Raw genomic sequence first — 18,322 nt, 5'->3', positions numbered from 1 at the left:
TGTCACGTATAAAACAAAGTCACCGCGGTATCATGCAGCCGTGCAGCGATGACTCCGCCCACGTCGAGCATGTACTACTTCGTAGTGGAAAACCAATTTAAACCGTGCCGAGGCGACCATAGGTGGAAAAGTGGCTTTAGTTACAATGTGGGATACTGTATATGAGTTTACTTTAAAATCATTTGTGCTACACTGTACATTGCAGCTTTAATGCATTTGCCAGCATGGCAGCAGTAATTCAAGACTCAGATGACATTTTCCTTTGTAATCCATTGGATTATGTTACTAATTATAACATTGCCAATTCATTTGCATTCACTAACCAATTGCTTATGAGGTCATCTGATGCAATCGTGGTGACGTTGCACATACGTGTGTGATAATGTGTCTGTATTTGTAATATTCATGCACATTTGAGTGCGTTTGCTCATTTGTGCATGTGTGTGCATGTGTGTGCATGTGCGTGCGTGTGTGTGTCCACTCTGCACGCTGAGTGATCTGCTGAGCTCATTAAGGCACTGCTTATTGCTCTGCCAGGGGTGTCAGTGACAGATTCCACTGTTTGGAAACACACGGCCGCCCACACAGCCAGCCTGGCTCCACCACTGTCGCACACACGCGCACACACATGCACACCCGTACACTCAAGCATTCCACAGAGAGAGGGTGTGGGGGGGGGCGCAGGGAAGGAGACAGGATGGTGCTGGGACAGTGGCTGCAGGGCAGTGGGCTGATATTGATTTGTGCTGTCGCGTGGGGCGGGCGTCCTGGGACGGTTGTGGTTGTGGTTTGTGTGTGTGTGTGTGTAAAGTGTACGTTTGTGCCACACATTAAGAAATTGTGAGCTGAAGCACCTTTGAGCTACAGTGTGGAGTGGCAAGGTTAAAAGGGACGCTCAGGGTTGGGCTACGAGAGCAATCATGGAAGTGGGCAGCACAGATTCTCAACAGTACTGTAAGTGCATGCATGTGGTGAGTTTTACTGTTTCAAACTTGGCCAGAAACGCCCACCATTGGTTTATACACATGTAAAAAAGTGCTCATTTCAATTAAAACTGTGAGGAAACTGACTGCTGTTGCAAAAAAAACTTATTATGAAGCGCTTTATTATGGTTTTAACCTTGTGAATAGATTATTCAGACCGGACATCGTGGTCTGCATTTCATCTTTAATCAAAAGACAGCTTAAAATTAATTGCTTCTTTCAAATTAAAGCGCAGGGCAGCGAGTTAATGTTACGGCTTGAACCAGTGCAGCTAAATTCAAGTGCTTTTTACGCTGCCGGATGGTTTAATCTATTCCAATTTGTCATATTTTACGAGCTCATCATATGTTTTAATACTGCAGCCATAAAATAAATACAGTGGACGGGGAATAAAACAGCTCCTTTTAAAACTTAATGAAATACACAAAATGAAAATGTAGAAATTGTTTTTATACTCATTCATACAAATGTACAAACATCCTTTTTCGTGGAATGTCCGGGGCTCCAGCCGTCAGCCACACGTTCCCTGTGTGACATTAATCCTCCGCAGCTTGATCACAGATGAGTGACCGGAGGCGGCTGAGCAAGGCCGGCATTCGTCACTTGAGCTCATTACGCGACCGGTCGATTCCGCTGTCTAGGTGTGTGTGTGTGTGTGTTCCCAAGTCAGACATGAATCAGACACAGGAGTGGAAGAAGAAACTTTCTTGTTTCCTTTCCATCTAAAGCTTAGGGACGATTAATACTCGGGGCGGTGTTTGAGCTTAGACATGCTTCTGAGAACAGCTATTTAATGTCTGATACAAGTGAGGAAAAGTAATGGGTGTAGAGTCATTTGGAAGCACATCAGAGGTCCTGTGGACAGTAACAATACATCCTGGAGATATTTAGCTGTCAACATGGCTAGACTTTTTTTGGGAAAAGGTAGAGGAAGGGGAGGGGAAGGGGAGGGACGTTTTCTGCATTAAAGAGAGCAAAGGAAATGCCAAACTGTAGACAGGCAGTGTGTTTGTTTACCCAACACATGTCTGCTGAGGATCTACACAACTCAAAACAGCAGACGCCCAAATCACATGATGGGTCATGCTGCACGAAACCCTCCAGAGATCATCTGTGTGTGTGTGTGTGTGTGTGTGTGTGTCTTTACTTTCAGAGTGCCTGAATGAAGTGTGTAACACAATAAAGTCAATAATGCACCTCTGTCATGTTTCATTAATCAGGGAAATGGGGGCGGAACAGCGGGCACGGGGTGGTAAGTAAGACGGATTTTCTTCCTCGTGGAATGTGGGGAATGCTTCAAAGCCACAAAGACAGGGATGAGCAGGGATTAACACTGATATAAACGTGTCTTCAATTAATCTTAAATTATCAAACACGTCAACACTCCTTGGGTGATTACAGTAAATAAATTAGACGATTATGTGACATCCTTGGTTTTTCTTTTTTTTTTTTTTTATCTCAAATACGCTATTGTTTGCCGTCACAAGGTTTTGGTTTGGGCATTTTTTTCATCTGGTACAATTTTTTTTTCACTGCTATTCATAGAACACAGCACAATAGGAGCACACACTGCAAAACAGGCATGGTGTCTCAAAAACCGCTGTGGTAATAAGGCATTTTTATTTAAGCACAAAGCCTTTAACAGAGCCTTTGCACTATAAAACAACCAAACAGATCCCTCTTGTAAAATTCGACAACGACAACTACAGCGCGAAGAAACATATTGCAGACGTTGGTTATACTTATACTAGGGTGTCTTAAAACCCCACTGTGTGTGGTGACAGTTTGCAGCCATTTAAATGCAAATACTGTATTTTTTTACGTCCTGTTTTGTGTCATAAAGTGACCCAGCCTAAGAACTGTAAAAAAAAAAGCTAATAAATGTTTAGAATCCTGACACAATTGATGTTACTTTGTGTATTGATGTTAAAATGCAATAAAACAGGAATAAAATCCTCTTGTTTGGTGCCAAGATCTACCGTAAAATGCAGTGCATCGGTCGACATGAGGCTGACATTTGTGTATAACGTTACAATAGAATATAAGTGATATTAAACCCATGTGGCAGTAGCTCATTTATGCATGGTATTCTTCCAGTTGTGTGCCATAATACGTCAAAAATAGATTTAAATGTAAAGTCTAGTAATATACTGGTGAATAGATGTGGCTACAACACCTAGGATATCTAAAAATGAACAAGTTATTGACGGTTTAAAAGCAACGTCTTCAACAGGATGGTCTTAAAATGAAATCTACTGTTGCGTGTGATAAGAAAATGTGTTTTCCCTGAGCCCAGGCAATTATCGTCTCTAATTAAATGCAATTTTCTGGACTGCTGTTGTGTATCCTGGAGCATATTTGCCTGGTGTGTCGTGAATTCTTGAATTAAAATGGTGCATGTTTTACCTTCTTCGCGAACCATCAGATTTGTATAAATTGCCACAACAGAGTCAGAGTCAAAGGACATGGCCCTCTGAATTCTTACAAATGTTCACGTCTTCCTGTGTCCTCTGGGAGACGAGAGGATGTTTTCCAAAGCCCCCCTGAGCAGGAGGTAAATAGCGTGGATGCAACCACTGTGACTTCCACCGGCCAAAGCTACACAGGATCTATCAACAAGCCAAACTACACAGAGTTCATCAACGATAAAAAAAAAGAAAGAATGAAAGAGAAACCACACACAGGATCCATGTCTTATCTTAAAGTGAGGATGTTTTCCAGGGTGCTGTGAAGCACACATATTAGTCAAAATAACTGCACGCTTTCATGAGCACAAAAGGAGTCGTGGCACATTCTCCCAAAGCTTATCTGGATCTAAAAATCCTTTCATTGCACAACAGAGGAAGTCAAGTGAAGCTAATGGACCTGGATGTTGTGTGGGACTTCATTCAATCAAAATGCACGACTAAAAATAGCCGAGTGACTGGAATCAGATTAAAATAAAACATTAAACTGAACTGATGCATAATTAAAGTGCTCGAGTACAAGAGTCTCTGGGAAAAAAAAAAGTCTGAGAACTCACTTAAACAAACAAATGTAATTAGCCGGTACACTGTATGAGACCCCCAAAGACGCAGCTCTTAAATGCTACTAATTGCTCATAGGAATGTGGATAAGGCCTCCGTTCAATCCAAATGCCAAGAATATGCGTCACAAGTCATAAAGAATACTACATACAGTATAAGGGAATGGATGTACCCCATTTTGTTAAGTGTAGATGTTTTTTCCCCAGAAATAAGTGCAGCGGACAGATGCTCAGCTTCACGCTTAACCTTGAATGCATCAGAAAAGAAACATAAAGGCTTACGGTGAATGATATGTGGAGAGGGAAGCAGTGCATGTGCGGCACAGGCCTTGCATATCACTACTTAGGCACTCTCGTGCATGGGAATGCGGCGCTGCCATGAGACGACCTTGAGGGAGCATCAATAAAAGGCTTCATTAACCCATTCGATTAACCTCCTCCTCTCATAAGCTCCATAAAATTGATGCATGCATTTTAGCCAGACCTGGAGTGTGCACATGAATCAGAGCGTGAGCGTTTGGCATTTACAGGACCAGGGAGTCGAGTGTGTCTCCAGACGAACAGACTCAGCAAACCGTCGGCGAGATAAACAAGCAAGTGTTGACTTGTGTCACAGGGCAGCAGCCGCGTCGCCTCCTTAACTAATTGCTTTCGAGGGAGTTCATCATCACGTCCACTGCTAAGCTCCCACTAGCAAGTACAGCAAAGATCAACAAGACGTGCTACATGACAAACAAGTCACACAAGCTCTTTGTCGATTACAGAGAGCCCGCGTGAGGGAGATTACCTCCTATTATAGCCAAATATTCCTTGTGATTTGTAATGCATATTTCAAAGTCCACACCAAAATACCACTTCTGCATTCCGACATTGCCTGAAGGTTCAAACAAAGTCTTCAAGGACTGATTCATTTACCCACCGATGGCTCCTTTGAGATACTTCTGGTGTCTGGACTCCTGGGCCGTAAAGTGACCTCTAATGGAGGGATTAGGCTAAGTCATTCACTTCAGAGGGCACACAAATATACTGTGGGAGCACATTAGATCTCTGTGGAGCTTAGCATGATCAAATTATTGCATTAAACCAGTGAACTTATCCAATTTCGGCTGTAAAATGGCATGGCTCTCGCCCAACCGAGACGGAAGATCCTTAGGGCGTCTGCGGGAGGCTGAACCCTCTCCACCTCCTCATCGACAGAACAGGCCTCGCCACATACTTCAGCTGTGGATTACAGCCTTTCATCTTGCTCAGACCGCCGGCAGCACACAGGCGTCTTTGAGGCCAGATATGCCTTGTAGTAACATCGGCGAGGTCCAGATTTGCAGAGCTGTTTCCCAGCTTTGCACTCCTGTGGTCTTGCTCTCAAGTGTGTAAACACTGGCACACATTTTCCCTCTCACTTAACACTCGTGTGCTGGATCAAATAAGTGGTCATTAATAGCTTAGGATTTCTCAATCACTCTCAATGCCTGAAACAAGTAGCCATATTCAAATTTAACTAAATATATTCATGTGTCGCTTTTCACTGCATCATCGTCTGGTCAGGCAAGGACAAATGGACAAAAATATCGAGCTATTATGAGACAGCACTGGTCAATTTCTACCCACAGGCAAACTCTCTCACACAAAGAAGGTCCCATTACCTATAATCCCTCAGCTAAACGCACATGTGATCTGACCTCCACTTCCCGGCTTCTGCTGACAACGGACCGCCGTCGCTTTATGAACATGACAAATAGCTTATTGATCAGCAGATGTCTCTGCTAACGTCCTTCTGTCCTGGGCTGCAGCTGCAGCCGCCTGCACCGCACAACCTGCCCTAAGCCTTGAGGATCCCCAGCTGAGTCCCCCCTTCCACACCTCCCAGTTGCTCTGAGGTGGGTCCCCCCCAGTGTGCCAGACACCCCTTCTCATCCCTCCCTGTGCAAGTGAGAGACAAGGTGTGGAAATGGTTCACAGACAAACACCATCTGCTGCAGCAGAGGGAAAGGTGAGCCCAGCTTCGGGGTCTTGTGGCTGCCAAACACTGGCCGGCAATGCCATGCTCGACCCACTAAAAACAAGGTCAGACAAAAGGATTCAGGGGAAAAGCAGACCCTGGCTCAGCACAGTAACAAATCAACAGTGGGGAAAATAAGTAGAAGCAGGAAAAAAGTCTAATCTACATTGTTTTAATCCACAGGCAAGATTATGCATGCAGTCACAGTGCCGTGACACAGCAGATTGTCAGAAAGAGGTCACGCAAATTCACTCCCCGCCCGTCAGGGAGCATCCATATGTCCTTGCAAAACACGTCTGCATTTTTATCAACCACTAATGACACTATAAAGCTTTAAAAAAAAAAAAGGCCATTTGATGACATTTAACAAGGGTGCACGGCTAACAAATGATGGATAACAGGAAACACTGGACCTACTGTACATTGTGTCTGACGCTGCCAAGTTTGGATTGGCTCCATCTGATGTTGACAGTGTACCGCGGAGCTTTTGTTTCCTTCTGTCAAGGACGTGGCCACACTGAATAGACGGCGCAGGAAAAGCCCAGCCAGTGTCCCACTGAGAGTTTGCGCTCCATCGGGCAGTGACGCTGCCGCAGAGTAAGAGCGGGGGCTTTATGCTACGGTGTGGAGCAGATGCTTCTGACAAACTGTTGGAAATGATTGAAACTTTCATCCGTGCAATCGAAAACACTTTACGGGGAGGCTGTGGGGACATTTTAATTTGCTTTGTCACAGATGATACAAAACCTAGCAAGGAAGGAAATTGGATGACACTTTCATTTGACGAGGATTTGATCTACCTTATCAACACCGGGAAGTGATATTTGTCCAATCTCTGTGTTTGACCGGTGTGAAACTACCCTATAATACGGTATAACGACAGGCCTGAATGCAGTGGGTCACTGGGTCAGGACGTAGGGATGCAGAGAACTAGAGGAATGTAAGGGCTTCTTTTTCTCCTCTTGACGGATTGATGGGCCCCATATTCCAAAGGGGGTGGAGTGAGACATCGACGACGTCTACGGATGCTGCCTAATAAGTGGAGGGAGGCGTTTTGCAGTCTATGTTTTAGCTCAACAAAAGCCTTTGCGAAGTCATTCATCACTGTCGGCACTCTGAATTGAACAACACTGGTGGTAAAAATCTGAGCTACAGCGATGTGGACATTTGTAAAAGCATGGGGCTAGCTTAATATGCATTGGTTTGTTTACGGTGTCTAAGCGGTTGCAGCTCAGAAATGCACAACGTCTTGCAGTCGAACCTCTCGCGACGCTGTGAAACAAAATGACGCATTGTGCTCACGGGTGCAGGGTATCTTTGTGTGTGTGTGTAGTAGTTGAGCTCAGAAATGCCTGAAAAACCACACTGACGTTTGTACCTGGAGTCAAGAATGTGTTTACACAACACAGATTCTTCCTATCTTGGCCAATATTTTATACTTTTTTTAAAAATTCAACGGCCATTTGTGAGGCATGTTGCGACGTTCTGTGTGTTCTAGTGAATTAAAGCCACTTATACCGTGACCATAAATCAGATCAACAGGTCGAAAAGAAACCCAGCAGGAGACTGCATAATAGGTTTGATTCGGTATGATTCTGTCGCTTAAGTCCACTATTGTCCTTCTGCTGACTGAGGACTCTGAGTTACTGGTGAGTTTGGAGTTCAGGCTGAGGCTAAGTAGCGCTCATATACGGGCACAAACAAATAATCCAGCAAAAAAATATTATCTGACAACACAGTTTAAGTGTTTTGGCATCACATATAAAAAAAAATCATCCCAAAACCAATGTTTGAGGATCTGAACAAGTTCAAGGCTTTCCAACCTCCTGGTCCCTTGAACTAAATACAGGTCATGCCGCACAAAGACACTGAGGTGATTCTAAATGGCTGTTAGGTCACTCAGAGTGTCACTGGAGATGACTTCCCTGTCTGAATGAAAATGGGTGTGGATGACTTCAAGTGGAGGGTCATTCCTTTACACATCGCTCCCTTTATTAAAGGGGTGCCCTGGCCTAGTAAAGGGGATGGTCAGTGGTCATCCATCCCCCAAACCACCCACTCTGAAACCCCCAATCCCCCGTCCCCCCCCCCAGTCCCTCTGTGCTCACTCAGGTGGAAAATTACTTTGAATTTGGGAATACAGCTCCATTGAGACGGAGAGAGGGCCATACAAAAGAGGGTGAAGTTTAAAAAATTGTCTCTCTTCTCTCTGGGGGCGGTGCATCACTGGAAAGGCCAGGACGATAGGAGCACAGAGGGGACAAGGTCATTAGATTGGCATCTCCATAAGCGCTTCATTCCTATTGTCTGAGAAAAAAATCTGTTCCAAGAGACCTCCATGAGAAATGCCCTCAGTCAACCCCACACTGAGTCCAGAGTCCCCCCACCAACCCCCCTCTTTGTCCGGCCACTTTTTTAGAAAGCCTCCGACACAATAAGCATTTCTCAAGAAAAGCGTACAAAGCTTGTCTTGCGCTCAAAACCAAACAACATTGTTCTGCTGCCTTTGGTTGGGAATGGATTGCAGGCAGCTGCTGAAGTCTTTACGCAAAAAAAAAACATCTGCCCAAAAGTATTGAGACCCTCTTACCTTCGGACGTTTCGCCGCTCGTCCTCAAGCCGTTTGAGGAGCTCGTCGATGCATCTGTTCGCATCCATGTATTCCTGCCAAAAAAAATGACAAAAGAATGAAAAAAGGGACTCGCTGTGTGATACAGGCTGATTACAACCGGGGTCTTCATAAATGTGTAATATGCTGCTGAATAATGATATACAATGGAAACAGCCAGTGACCAAATGCATGCATCAGATGCTGATTTAAGTCACGACTGGACTGCGCAGTTGCTCCACTTTGTTTTCATTTGGTGTGAAGAACAGCAAACCACTTTTCAAAAGGTGCAATTAATCACTTAAACCTCTTGTTTTTCCGTCTCCGCTCGCTCTGTGTGTAACTCCAGAAGCACCTCTGGGTAACTTCTAACGGCTGGCCCAGAAGCCGGCCCAGCTGTGTAGCGTCAGCTGGGAATAGCACGCTCTCACAAAACATGCACTACTGAGTTACAGTACGGACAGAATGAGCTAAGGGGCGAAGGGGGAGAATGGAAAAAGCAGATGTAAGGATTTCTTGGCTTTCTCGGCCTAATGATTCGCCTCTTACTGGTCCGACTGGAGAAGTGGAGGGGAGTAGCTCTCAGAACAGGGCCACATAGACGCCGTGCTCCAGCCATCTGGGTTTTCAGACATTCGGCGTCTACCTACGGTGCGTAACACGCAGTCTGCTTTGACTCAGTGCTGTCAGATCAGTGTGGTTTAAAGTTTAAAAGCAAATTAATTAGACGTTGGCTTGACAGCTCATGACGCATCTCCTGGGTAAACGGTTATCTCAGTGGGACAGATGCTCGCCATTGATTTCTAGACGTTGCAGTCATGTGCTCGCTGAGTGTAATTAAATAAAGGGGAATCCCGCAAAGAGGTCACTGGGCCAGGAAAAATGGTATTAGTGTCTTTGAGCCATTTGGTGTTTTTAGTACCCTCTGTTTTGACTGTAAACTACTTGTGTTTCTATTACACATAAAGAACCAGCATGCCCATAATAGTTTAATCTGATATGTAAACGAGGTTTGTGAAACAATACACTTATAGATTTCTGTGGAACGTGATTCCCCCGTTTTTGACACAGCAACAGAAAACACTTTTAATCATTTGCCAGAGTAATGGTAGGGCAGATTCTGACATCCCCCTTGGGGCCAGACTAGACTTAAAGTACTTCTGCTATCACTGCAAGAGCTTTTTTTAACCCGTGGCCTTGAGAGCAAACCCACACTACGCCAGATGTTCGCGAAGTACAAGTCTGAGTACAGTAAGTGCAGTTGTTTTGTCTCCTTAATCTTCCCGGGGTGCAGCTCTCCCACTGCAGCTTCTAAAGCAATTATTGCACTTAATGTCACATCGGAGACTCACGTTTAGAGGCTGCCATCGGCACCAGCTTGCCGGCAGAACACAGCAAAAGCCCAGGCTCCCCGCTGAGTCGCAAGCAGAGGACACACTGAGTGACCATTAGGCAAATTGGGATAAAGGGCTACAACAATTATAGCTGGTCAATAGTTGGCAGAACGGTGCGGTGTTTTTTCAGTCTCTTTCTGTAGCTGTGTGCAATTTTTCAATAAAAATGTAAACAAAATACTTTGTTGTACCTTGCTACCATCACACCAAAGCAGAAAGGCCATGTTGCACTGTTACTGTTGCCTTGAACAGCAGTTAATCGGCAGGAAAATCCCTCCTAACTGGGTGCAAGAGACGATTTAAGTCACTATTAAGTCAGACATGCGGTGTTCAGTCGCAGCACAAAGGTCGTAAGCATTGTTAATGACAAAAACACACAACAGTAGGAACAAAAAAGATCAAGCGAAATGTGCGCCGATGTTTCACTTTGACGCCAAGACGAAAAACTATCAAAGGCCTCTGGCAACATCTTCCCATAATGATTACCGCTGCAGCACAAAGGAGAACCTTCTTCGCGGGGAAACTACACACAGGCCACATCAGACGTGAGGTAAAGCTACGTCTGTGTTGTCATCAGTGCTAATGACAAGGCACTGAAATAATCCTCAACACGCACAGAGGTATGCGGAGAATGTGGCATGCTTGTTGTCATGTGAAATGTGAGGGGGTATTTAAAGAAAGAGATTTGAAGCATGACTCATGTATGCAATGCTGCGTGTTATATCTCCAGCCAGGCATTATTTCTGACGGTTTTACACCGCGAGTGAAAGCTGCACCATTCCCACGAGGCCGAGGTACTCACGTGCAGACTGAGTGAGGGAGGATTTACTGACCTAAGACTTTATCGGAGGCATATTTCTCCGGAGCAGCTCTCTTACGACTGCAATGCAGCACGATTCCTCACAGAGGTTAAAATGTCCTCAGAGATGTAAGCTCATAAGGAGTGTGTAATCACCTCGTAAGTATACTAAATCATAAAGAAAATTTCCACACATGCTGATACACTTTCCTTAACGTCGAGGAGACGTGTACTTGCAGAGGAGACCGTTGCGGGACTGAGGTGAACGCACAACTTAAACATAAAAAAGAGTCTGTTAGAATCAAACCACACAATGCTCACACGAAGCCTACCGACCCCACACGACTCTCTCTCCGTGTTCCTCGGTATTAGCAGCATTTAGATTTTGTGTTGCCCAGTGCCATCACTGTACTGCACACAGGAAGTTTTATTATGTTAAGACAGATACCAGCAAAACTGGGCTAGTAAATCAAGATGACTGCAAACAGGTTGGAATATGAATAGAAACACAAAGGAGCGTCCAGGAAAAGTTCCAGGAGTGAATTCTACTGCTCAATAAACCTTGATTTATTAGCATTTTACCAGAATAAGTGCTTCTTGCCCCTGTTTTGCTGCTGTATACACACAAACTATCTTGCTTTTTTATTTGCGATAGTACCTGGTACCCGGCACTTTTTTTAGTCCCTGCTCAGACGAGCTTTCAAACCGATACTGTGCGTGATGTCGTCAGACTGCCGGCCAGTGATTGGTCAGAGTTCCGTCACAGCAATCAAACCGAACAATATCGAACTGTAGATAAGTTAGAAAGACTTAACAATCCTGAAAACGTGGGTTAATCTCTGACATTTAGCAATGAAATGTATAATATCTCATCATTTAACTTCCGCTGTAGTGTCGAGCCCAGGAAAAGCGCCATATATGGACGTCTGACCACTACACCCACAGGGACTGTAATGACCTATTCAAATACAGTACAGGTCTTTAAAATTGGTCTCTCTTTGGTGTCTGAGTGCAAATTGGTCTCTCTTTTGCAGCCATAACAGCTTCCACACTTCTTGGAAGACTTTCCTGAAGATTGTGAGAACTGCTTCAATGTGAATCTGTGTCCATTCATTCTGTAGAGCGTCAGGCACTGATGTTGGACGAGAGGGACTGGCTCACATTCTCGGTTCCAGTTCATCCAAAAGGTGCTCGATGGGGTTTGCGGTCAGGACTCAAGACACAGTCATGTTGGAAAAAGAAAAGGTCCTTCCCCAAACTGTTGCCACAAAGATGGAAGCATAGCATTGTCCAAAATGTCCTGGTATGCTGAAGCGTTCATTGGAGATAAGGGAGCGAGCCCAAAGCCAGAAACACCTGAATTCAATACTTAACCAAGCCAAATACCTTTGTCCATGTAGTGTATTGGTGACATTACGGCTGCAACTGTCGATTATTTTCTCACTTAATCGAGAACTTGTTTGGTCCATAAAATGTAAAAATGTTGGTCAGCGTTTACCAAAAACTTGGAAATGATCATGTTCTCAAATGTCTTGTTTTTGTCCACAAAGAATGGACACAAAGAATTCTTTGTCTGTCAAATGACATTTTCTCAGCAATGTACTAAGTGAGAGTGAGCTGAAGTTAACCTGGCAGGTGAAAGTGTTTGTTGATGTTCCTGCTCTGTGGCCACAGGTTCTCAGTCATGTTTATCCGGCCAAGTTTACTCATGTGTGTGAGGGCATTGTGTGTGCAGCTCGACTCCCACTTCCAGTCTGCCTCCGACTGCTCGCCTGCCTTTATGAAATTTTAAAACATGAGTGCATGCCTTCCCCCACTGCTTTGGCAACAAGGAGCGGAGATGGTCAAGGGAAAATGTAAAAACACCCAACACACTCCAGGGCAACGCCAGTAAAACACAATGCCAAAACTCAGACGGACCGACTCACAGACCAAATGCAATCTGTTAAAGATGAATGGTCTGGAGTTTTCAGAGCTGAAATGCTTTTTTTCATTAACGTGAGCTTCTCCAGCGCAATCTGCTCTTTCATACATTCTTGAAGATTAGGAGGAATGAAATCACATCCTCGTCCTGCCATAGGTCTTTTTGGAGTTAAAAAAAAAGTAAAGCGAGATAAACTCTGACCGCAGTACCTGCTGAGGTCAGACTTGCATTCCTTGATGTCCTTCCTCTCCTCAAATCAGAGGCTGGCATTACAGATAAGACGCTGCAGCTTTTGGGAGTTAAAGACAAGGTCACAACCTCTACCTCTCAATCCCTGCACCCCAGACCGACGTGCCAATCTATCGCTCCTCGCCACGGACTTCACACAGACTAAATGACATGCCAGCATCACCGCCGGGACTGTGATAGCAGTGGCAGACCCCGGACTGACGGTTTCATGGAAAGCAGAGTTCCCACAGTGGGCTACCGTGAGCCAAAGGTTATGCCAACAGAATGTACGATTTCTCTGTGTGTGTATTTTTATGATGCACTTGAGCGAGAGTTATGACAGTGTCTCTTTTTTCCTAAGGTGTGGGAGATCTGATACGCTGTTAGTCTTGGCCCCCCGCCAGAGATACAGCCGCGTTTGCTGCCAAGCACTCGCGCTATCTAATACTGCAACATTTATCTGTGCATCATTAGGCGAAGATGTAAACACAGCAACTTTAATTAGCATCCAGGAAAATTCATAATGACTGTGATGTATCAGTAATACGTTTCAGATTTCAGTGTGTGTGTGTGTGTGTGTGTTGAATTCATCAGTCTTATCGGGACATTTTAAGATGTGCGGCTCGTGATGCTTCATTCGGAGGTTGTAACTCACACCACTGCTGAACTACACACGTCCTAATATCAGCCCAGCTCATCGGGCTGTCATATCCTCAGACCCACGATGACTCCGGCGATAGCGCGGCTTTTTCCAACAACGGAAAGGGCATGCTGTTCAGAACGTGTTATTTTAGTGTCACTTTAATGTGTGAACATTGATTTAGTGTCAAGAGCAGGTGTAAACCTCGATGTTTTAATTATTATTATTATGATGATGTATGTAATGAATCAGCGGAGGGCATTGTAAACTTTGGAGAAGGCAGATTAAAGCTCTAGATGTGTCCCGTCTTGCTTTTAATGCATCCAATTGATTACAAACATGAATTCCTATGAATAATTAATGTGATTTTTAATTTAGCACAGATAAGCAGTATTAACAACAAAACCAACTATATATTCTGGTACCAAACACAGCTGATGCTGATCACAAACATTCTAAAATTCAACTGAGCATCTCTCAAATGATCGGTCAATCTTGACGGTTGTTCATCTTCGAATAAAAACAAGCTGCTCAAGATTTCACTGGACCCTCGCTCAACAAACGATGCTCAAACGGAGCTCGGCACTATATGGCCTTTTGTGCCCAAAACCTCAGTGACTGTAAAGTCACACAGAAGCCTCATTGAGCGCAAAAGGACGTCGGTTGCAACAAATTCCTCCAGCGAGGGCAGGATATTCCTCATCGCTCTACCTGCCTCAAATAGAGGAGTGTCGGGGAATATGGATTACTCCAGATACAAAAGGCGGCCTGTTCATCATTGAGGCTGAATTTCAGCAGCGTGGGTTTTATCTGATGTTCTTCTTCCAGCAGCACCTCTGGTCCGGCCCGGCCCAAACATCAACACCTCGCCACCGTCAAAAACCCGAATCCCTGCGGATTATCTTTCCAAACATTTAGGATACGTCCAACACTCAGCTAAATCCCCTGCTTGGTCGGATTGAGCGCCTCCTCTGCTTTTGACAGAGCGGGCCATTCATGTCTGTTGGGAACAGTGGCTAAGCTGTTCGTGGTGTAAATCTCACAGGGGGGGTTGAAAAACCAGCAGAGGAGTGAAACACATCGGATCTTATTTGATCACTTCCACAGAGCTACCTATATGTGGACGAGAGGCAGAAGATATCGCAACAGTTTGTGTGTTTCTACTGAAACTTTGAATTAGGAGAAATCCTGTTCCTCGTAATCTAAGCACAGGGTAACGTTGACAAACTAAAGCAGATTAAATGACACAATGAACAGGGCTACTTTACGGAGAATTTAATATGTAATTCTTCTGACTTTTGATTTGCTATCTTGTCTATAAATTGGGTACCAAAGAGGGATTATGCTGTATTTTGCCATCAAGCATTTCCTCAATCGGAAAAAAAAGTGTTATTCCATAAACTTGCAATGACTCGTTGTGTTTCAATCTTATTTGACAGAGCCATTAGAGCTGGTTTGTCAGAAAAATGTCAAAACACAACCAGCTTTGTCTCATTTCCAATGCAAATACAGAGCGTATTCTTTCCAGTTTTGACATTACACTCATCTACAAAAACACACCAAAGGGAGGAGCAGCGGCGGAATGCGGCTTTTAGAAATAAAAACAAAAATACGCCGCGTCTACCAATATTTCCAGACAGGAAAGGAATCAAGAAAACAGTTAGCGCACAGGGGGTAGAAAGTCTGCAGTGCGCCTGTGCCCAGATTTTACAAGCCTGGGGGGGTTGAAGGGTTTTATTATCATCTGGGGGACAATATTCAGCCAGGTGTACTTGGGAGAGGGAGGGAGATTGGTGATGACAGAAATGAAAAGGAAACCTGGACCTGGAAACACAGACGAGCGGAGGGAGAAAAAGAGAGGGGCTGCTCTGTCAGGGAGAGAGAAAGAGAAAGAGAGAGAGAGAGAGAACAAATCAGAGAGGCTATAGTGGCAAAAAAAAGATAAATCCTCAGAGGGTGAAGACAGGCTGAGAAGAGGCACGGCAACAAAACAAAGAGAATGAAAGAAGCATAGTAGATATCGACTTGTTTATATTGTGATCAAATTCAATGTGGATGTCATGAGCATTTGTAATGATGTGTTTCTACAGATCTGGGATCTCAAAGTTCTGAATGGAGCAGTGAGCAGAGACTCACCAACAACTCTCTGACTGTAAACACTAAACAACAACAAAGTTGGGCCTTTCTGCAAGGTCCTTTCCGCGTGTGTGTGTGTGGGTTTCTCCGGGTTCTCCGGGTTCTCCGGCTTCAAAAACACGCAATATTGGAATTAGGTAAAAGATGTGGCGGTTTGATGCTTAACAAGACGGAAAAATGTGTTGTTTGTGTGTGTTTTGGCAAAAGCGAAGCAATCCGGCGATGACATTCGTTTCTTACAGCTGTGGATCAGTTGTACAGTGGTCGTGATTTCGATGCCCGGCTCGGCCACATGTCTACATGGATGTGGACGTGTCCCTGGGCAAGACAGGGACACTTGACCCCAAGTTGATCCTGACAACTGTCACACCCAGCGTGCATGGCGATGACGGACGTGTGATAAAATAATTGCCGCACCTACACGTGTGAGTGAATGGGTGTGTGAATGGGTGAATGGCAAAACTGTAAAGCGTCACATAAACACAAAGCATTTACCATTATCTGGATTTTTGTCCAATAAATACACGTCTGCTTCAGCATAAGCGATAAGATAATGCTTTAGCATGTGGCTAAGGTTTGATTGACAGTGGATTTCATGCAAAGTGACAGACTCATCCTTGTACTTTTGTAGCTCCACCCTCTGAGAATTGAATGATGTCACAGTGTCATAACCACGCTTCATGCTGAGATTCTCCTTCCCACTTCCAATTCTTGCTTTTCCCATCAGGCAGTTTAATTGATCAACAAAGTAGCCCTTGACGAGCGGGATTTACAGCGGCTATACTTTTAATTATGTATAACACACTGTTGACGTTGTCTTTAATTTGATACAAACACCACTACAAACACCAAAAGGGAAAAAAAAGAAGCAAGAGACAAAGCGAACGAGGGAAACTCTTTGCAAAGCAATAGGGGAAGGGGCAGATCAGAGCAGAGGGCTGATGCTAAACAGATGTGGGTTGGTTCTCAAGGGGAAGTCGGGCTTCTGTTTATGCAGGCTTTGACAGACAGGCGCCACACCTAACCACGCCGCACCGTGTAGCGGGAGCATTTGCGAGAACCTCAAGAACGAAGAAGCTTGATCAATGCCACACTTCACAGTGCTGCGCTCCAGCATCGCTCCTTCTCATTACAGTGTGACCGTACTCTTTGTGTCATCGCGTTGGCCGGGCTTACGTTACAGCTCAGCAGCTCAGTTTCTGGCCCGTCCTCCGGTGCTTTCTACGGCCCCAAAGTTACACTCAGACACTGTAGAAATTTATGTGCTGACCGAAATAGAAGACACTCGAAGCAACCTGAGGGTTTACGACCCCCTCACTGAAGACCTCACGTAAGATTTAAGGCAAAAAATAACAAGAGATTCAAGAAAGCATTACCTGCTCTGCTAAAGTTCAGCTGAGCTGACAAGAGAAGATAACATCCCAGGTAACAAATCAGACACCGCAAAAAAAGCACAAAGTCTTTTCAGCAACAGTCTCATGACCTCCAAGCGTGTGTTTCCACTGAGATATTTCTTGCCTGGGACACTTTGTCATATTCCCTGACATTTCATGTGCATTAGCCTCAGGCCTCAGTTTTATCACCGCTTTTCTGTTTAATCCAGAGACTGATTTATTGATGCGACGCTGAGTCGGGACGAACCCAGGTGCCGGGCAGATGTCAAGGCAAACAAGCTGCATTCCTGGTGAAGGAGAAGGAAAACAAAATAATGTCATCTTCTGATTTTCTTCTCTCTCCATCTTCCCGCCCTGTGGCAAGAAGCGGAGATTGCCCCTGCAGGCACGCAGGGAACCGTAACCGGAGAAATGGTAATGTGACAAGTGGACGCTGTTTGTTTGCAGCGCTGTCATCCCAAAACCCACCTGTGCCACTCATGCTTATCCCATATTTCCTATATCACCTGACAGTGACGGCGAGTAGATCCAGATACAGTGGGCTGATTTATTTTTGAACGGGGGGGGGGAAAGAAAGATGAAGCCGAAGAATGATAATGAGAAATGTGGAAAGAGATGGGTTGTGGTGACTTTTGACCTCTGCTGCGTGACTCTATGCAATGATTATTCCTGTGGTCATGAATTATTTCTGTATCCACGCAGAGGGGATGATCACCGCGTTTTTGCTCAGCGTATCTTCGCAGACAGACTGCGGGGGAGGCGGTCGCCCTCGGGGCTGTGGACATAAAGGTTTTAGCGTCTGACGGCTAACTGGGAAAAAGTGCACGCGGGAGGTCAAAAGTAATCACACACATTTCCCTAAATAGGTAAGTGCTCCTGTCCACTGTCCAGTAGCCTACAAGGCGGCGGTGTATATATGCGGCGTGGGTGGTGTAAATCTAGGTAAACCCCCCCCCCAGCCCCCGAGGCACTGCTGTAAATAAGGATGTCCTCGCTGAACTTTACTTGATAAATAATACATGTGGCTTTGTTTGTTTGCAGGCACATGAAAATGTCTATCATGATCAAACGCATTCCACAGGAAACAAATATTCATACTATGGAATTTTATAGAATACATTTGCCTTGACCTGCTCAGGTGGGTGATTTCTGATGGAGGAATTTTACCAAAATGTAGATAAAACTGCTTTTA

The 18,322-nt window shown here is 44.8% G+C and overlaps 1 protein-coding gene across 2 annotated transcripts in view; it reads right to left on the bottom strand.

The window, feature by feature from the left end:
- The window catches only part of LOC122785675 (nck-associated protein 5-like), a 115,213-nt gene that overhangs the window by 68,039 nt on the left and 28,852 nt on the right, over positions 1 to 18,322 (bottom strand). For both annotated transcript variants that reach the window (XM_044051582.1, XM_044051590.1), the window contains one exon: positions 8,598 to 8,671. In XM_044051582.1, coding sequence (XP_043907517.1) covers positions 8,598 to 8,671 — 74 coding nt within the window. The remainder of the gene's footprint in view (positions 1 to 8,597; positions 8,672 to 18,322) is intronic.

This window comes from Solea senegalensis, linkage group LG2, assembly GCF_019176455.1.
Source record: "Solea senegalensis isolate Sse05_10M linkage group LG2, IFAPA_SoseM_1, whole genome shotgun sequence".
Taxonomy (NCBI): Eukaryota; Metazoa; Chordata; class Actinopteri; order Pleuronectiformes; family Soleidae; genus Solea; species Solea senegalensis.
The sequence above is the reverse complement of the archived record's forward strand: the minus strand, read 5'-3'. Positions and strand labels throughout refer to the sequence as shown.